This window comes from Malania oleifera, chromosome 9 (assembly GCF_029873635.1).
Source record: "Malania oleifera isolate guangnan ecotype guangnan chromosome 9, ASM2987363v1, whole genome shotgun sequence".
Taxonomy (NCBI): domain Eukaryota; kingdom Viridiplantae; phylum Streptophyta; class Magnoliopsida; order Santalales; family Ximeniaceae; genus Malania; species Malania oleifera.
Genome location: NC_080425.1, coordinates 6,236,307 through 6,238,695, shown reverse-complemented (window position 1 = coordinate 6,238,695; position 2,389 = coordinate 6,236,307). Strand labels below are relative to the sequence as shown.

At 39.2% G+C, this 2,389-nt stretch overlaps 1 protein-coding gene across 1 annotated transcript; it reads right to left on the bottom strand.

Annotated features, from left to right (window-relative positions):
* Window positions 1-437: 437 nt before the first annotated feature.
* LOC131164459 (uncharacterized mitochondrial protein AtMg00810-like) lies at window positions 438-1,154 on the bottom strand. Its single transcript, XM_058121654.1, has 2 exons — window positions 1,067-1,154; window positions 438-814 (listed from the first exon to the last, which is right to left on the bottom strand). The coding sequence occupies exons 1-2, from the start codon at window positions 1,152-1,154 to the stop codon at window positions 438-440; spliced, it is 465 nt and encodes a 154-aa protein (XP_057977637.1).
* Between the last annotated feature and the right edge of the window lie 1,235 nt (window positions 1,155-2,389).

Genomic DNA, 2,389 nt, shown 5'->3' with positions numbered 1-2,389 from the left:
ACGGTCCCTATCTGGCCGTGATGATGGTTTAGTTTATATTATAAGGTATCAGAGTAGTGAAATTTTACAGTTAATATATGTGGAAAAAAAATGGCATGAAAAATCAGGTCATTACAAGAAATGTATGGTTATATATGTCACATAAGCTATCTCAAGATTTGTCAAAAGTTGCTTTAACCAAGTAATTTCACAACAGGTTGATGCCATGGAGCAGTATTCTGCTTCAGCTGAGGATCGTGAAATTGTTGTTTGCTTCTTGGTTTTCCAAGAGATTGGTGATTTTCGCAATAAAATACAGTACCCAGTAACAGATCGCCGAGTGTCTTTGCATCAAGCCCAATTGGCATCACATAATGCATGTAACTGAATACCACTTGAAGTTGAAAAAAGAATTCCTTGTCCAGATGATTGTTTGAGATAGCGCAAAACCCGATGTGCTACATCCAAGTGGGCAGTTCAAGGCTTATCCATGAATTGCTCAATGTGTGCACCTCATATGCCAAATCTGGTCTAGTGATAGTCAAATATATCAGTTTTCCAACCAGTCTTCGATATGAAGATGGATCTGAGATAAGTTCTCCATCCATCTCACTAAGTGCCAGGTTTGGTTCCATTGGTAGATTACACGGTTTTGCCCCAAGGAAACCAGCCTCCTCAAGTATCTCCAAGGCATATTTCCTCTGTGATAGGAAATTCCAATTTTGGAGCGAGCCACCTCTATTCCTAGAAAGTATTTCAAGAGACCAAAGATCCTTCAGTTTGAAGCATTCTCCGAAGTATTTCTTAAGCCCATTGATCTGTTCCAAGTTGTTGCCTGCCAAAATAATATCGTCTACATAAACCAAGATGATAGTGAAACTTGTTTTGTGGGATCAAACGAACATAGAGTAATCTTCTTTAGATTGCTTATAACTAGAATTGATAAGTGTAAATGATAATTTAGCATACCACTACATGGATGCTTGTTTAAGGCCGTATAAAGACTTGTTAAGCTTGCAGATCTTGGTCTCCCCTTTTTTTCTGAAACTAGAAGGAAGATGCATGTAGACGTCTTCATTGAGATCACCATGTAGAAAGGCATTATTAACATCAATCTGAAAAAGGTGCCAATTATGGACAACAGCAAGAGCGAGGACAGTGCGAACAGTGACCATCTTGGCAATAGGGGAAAAAGTTTTAGTGTAATCAAACCCTTACTTTTGGTTATAGCCTTTGGCAATAAGGTGAGCCTTATAACATTTTACAGATCCATCAGGATTGTGTTTGATTTTGTACACCCATTTGCTGCTAATGGGTCGCTTGTGGGGTGGAAAAGGAGTCAAAGTTCAAGTGTGATTGGCTTCTAAGGCATCAATCTCAGCACGCATAGCAACACACTACTTGGGATCCTATATGGCTTGCAAAAAGGACTGGGGTTCTTGTGCAATGGAGATAGCAGTGGTGAAAGCATGGTGTGCAAAAGAAAAGGAATCATAATAAAGAAAAGCAGAAAAAGGATAAGTAGTACATGAAGAATTGACTACCGCCGAGTTAGATGATGGGATAGGACGAGAAGGGAGTGCTTGTTCTGAACTGCGTGTGTGGATCACCGGACAGGGACCATTGGAGTAGAAAAAAGGGAATGAATAGGAGGTGAGCCAGGAGGTGTCGGGGTAGGGTTGGTGGAGAGAAGATATGGAGAGTCAAAAGGATGCGGTAGGACAGAAGATGATGGTTCAAAAGGGGTGTAGCTAAAAGTAAATTTATGGGTCATACCCTGTTTTGATTATGACAAATACTCTGATATTTAATGTCTATCAAATTTGTGTGCAGGATCATATTGGCAAGATCATATGATGACATGAGGTGACGTGAAGAAGATAAAGATCTATAATATTTATTTTTTGTAATTTATATTTCATTCAATTTGGGTCTGTAATAATTATTTAAGTCATGGTTTGTAATAATTAATGCATTACATGCATGATAGAACAGATAAGCTCAAAGACCATAGATTGACTTTAGGTCCCCAAACATCACCTGACAAGGCCCCTATAACTTAGAAATTACAATTATGTGAACATGGGTGACTTTAAATGTCAATCTGGAGTTAAAATAAAAATTGAAAGGGTTTCGGTGGACCAAACCTAGCTGTGAACAATCAGCTCAGTCGACTAAAATGCTCAAGGGTCAACAGGTTGACCACGATTCAGCCGACCGAATGGTTTCTGAACATGTCTTTCTCAGTCGACCAAACTCGCTCATGTCTGACACCCAATGATTCAGACTGAACTTCTAAGTTCAACTTTGATTGGGTCAACGGAACTGTATGTTCAGCAGACCGAACTTAAATACAACCGATTGAACCTCGAAGGGTTTCAAAATCGCCCTAATTCAGCCAACTATATTA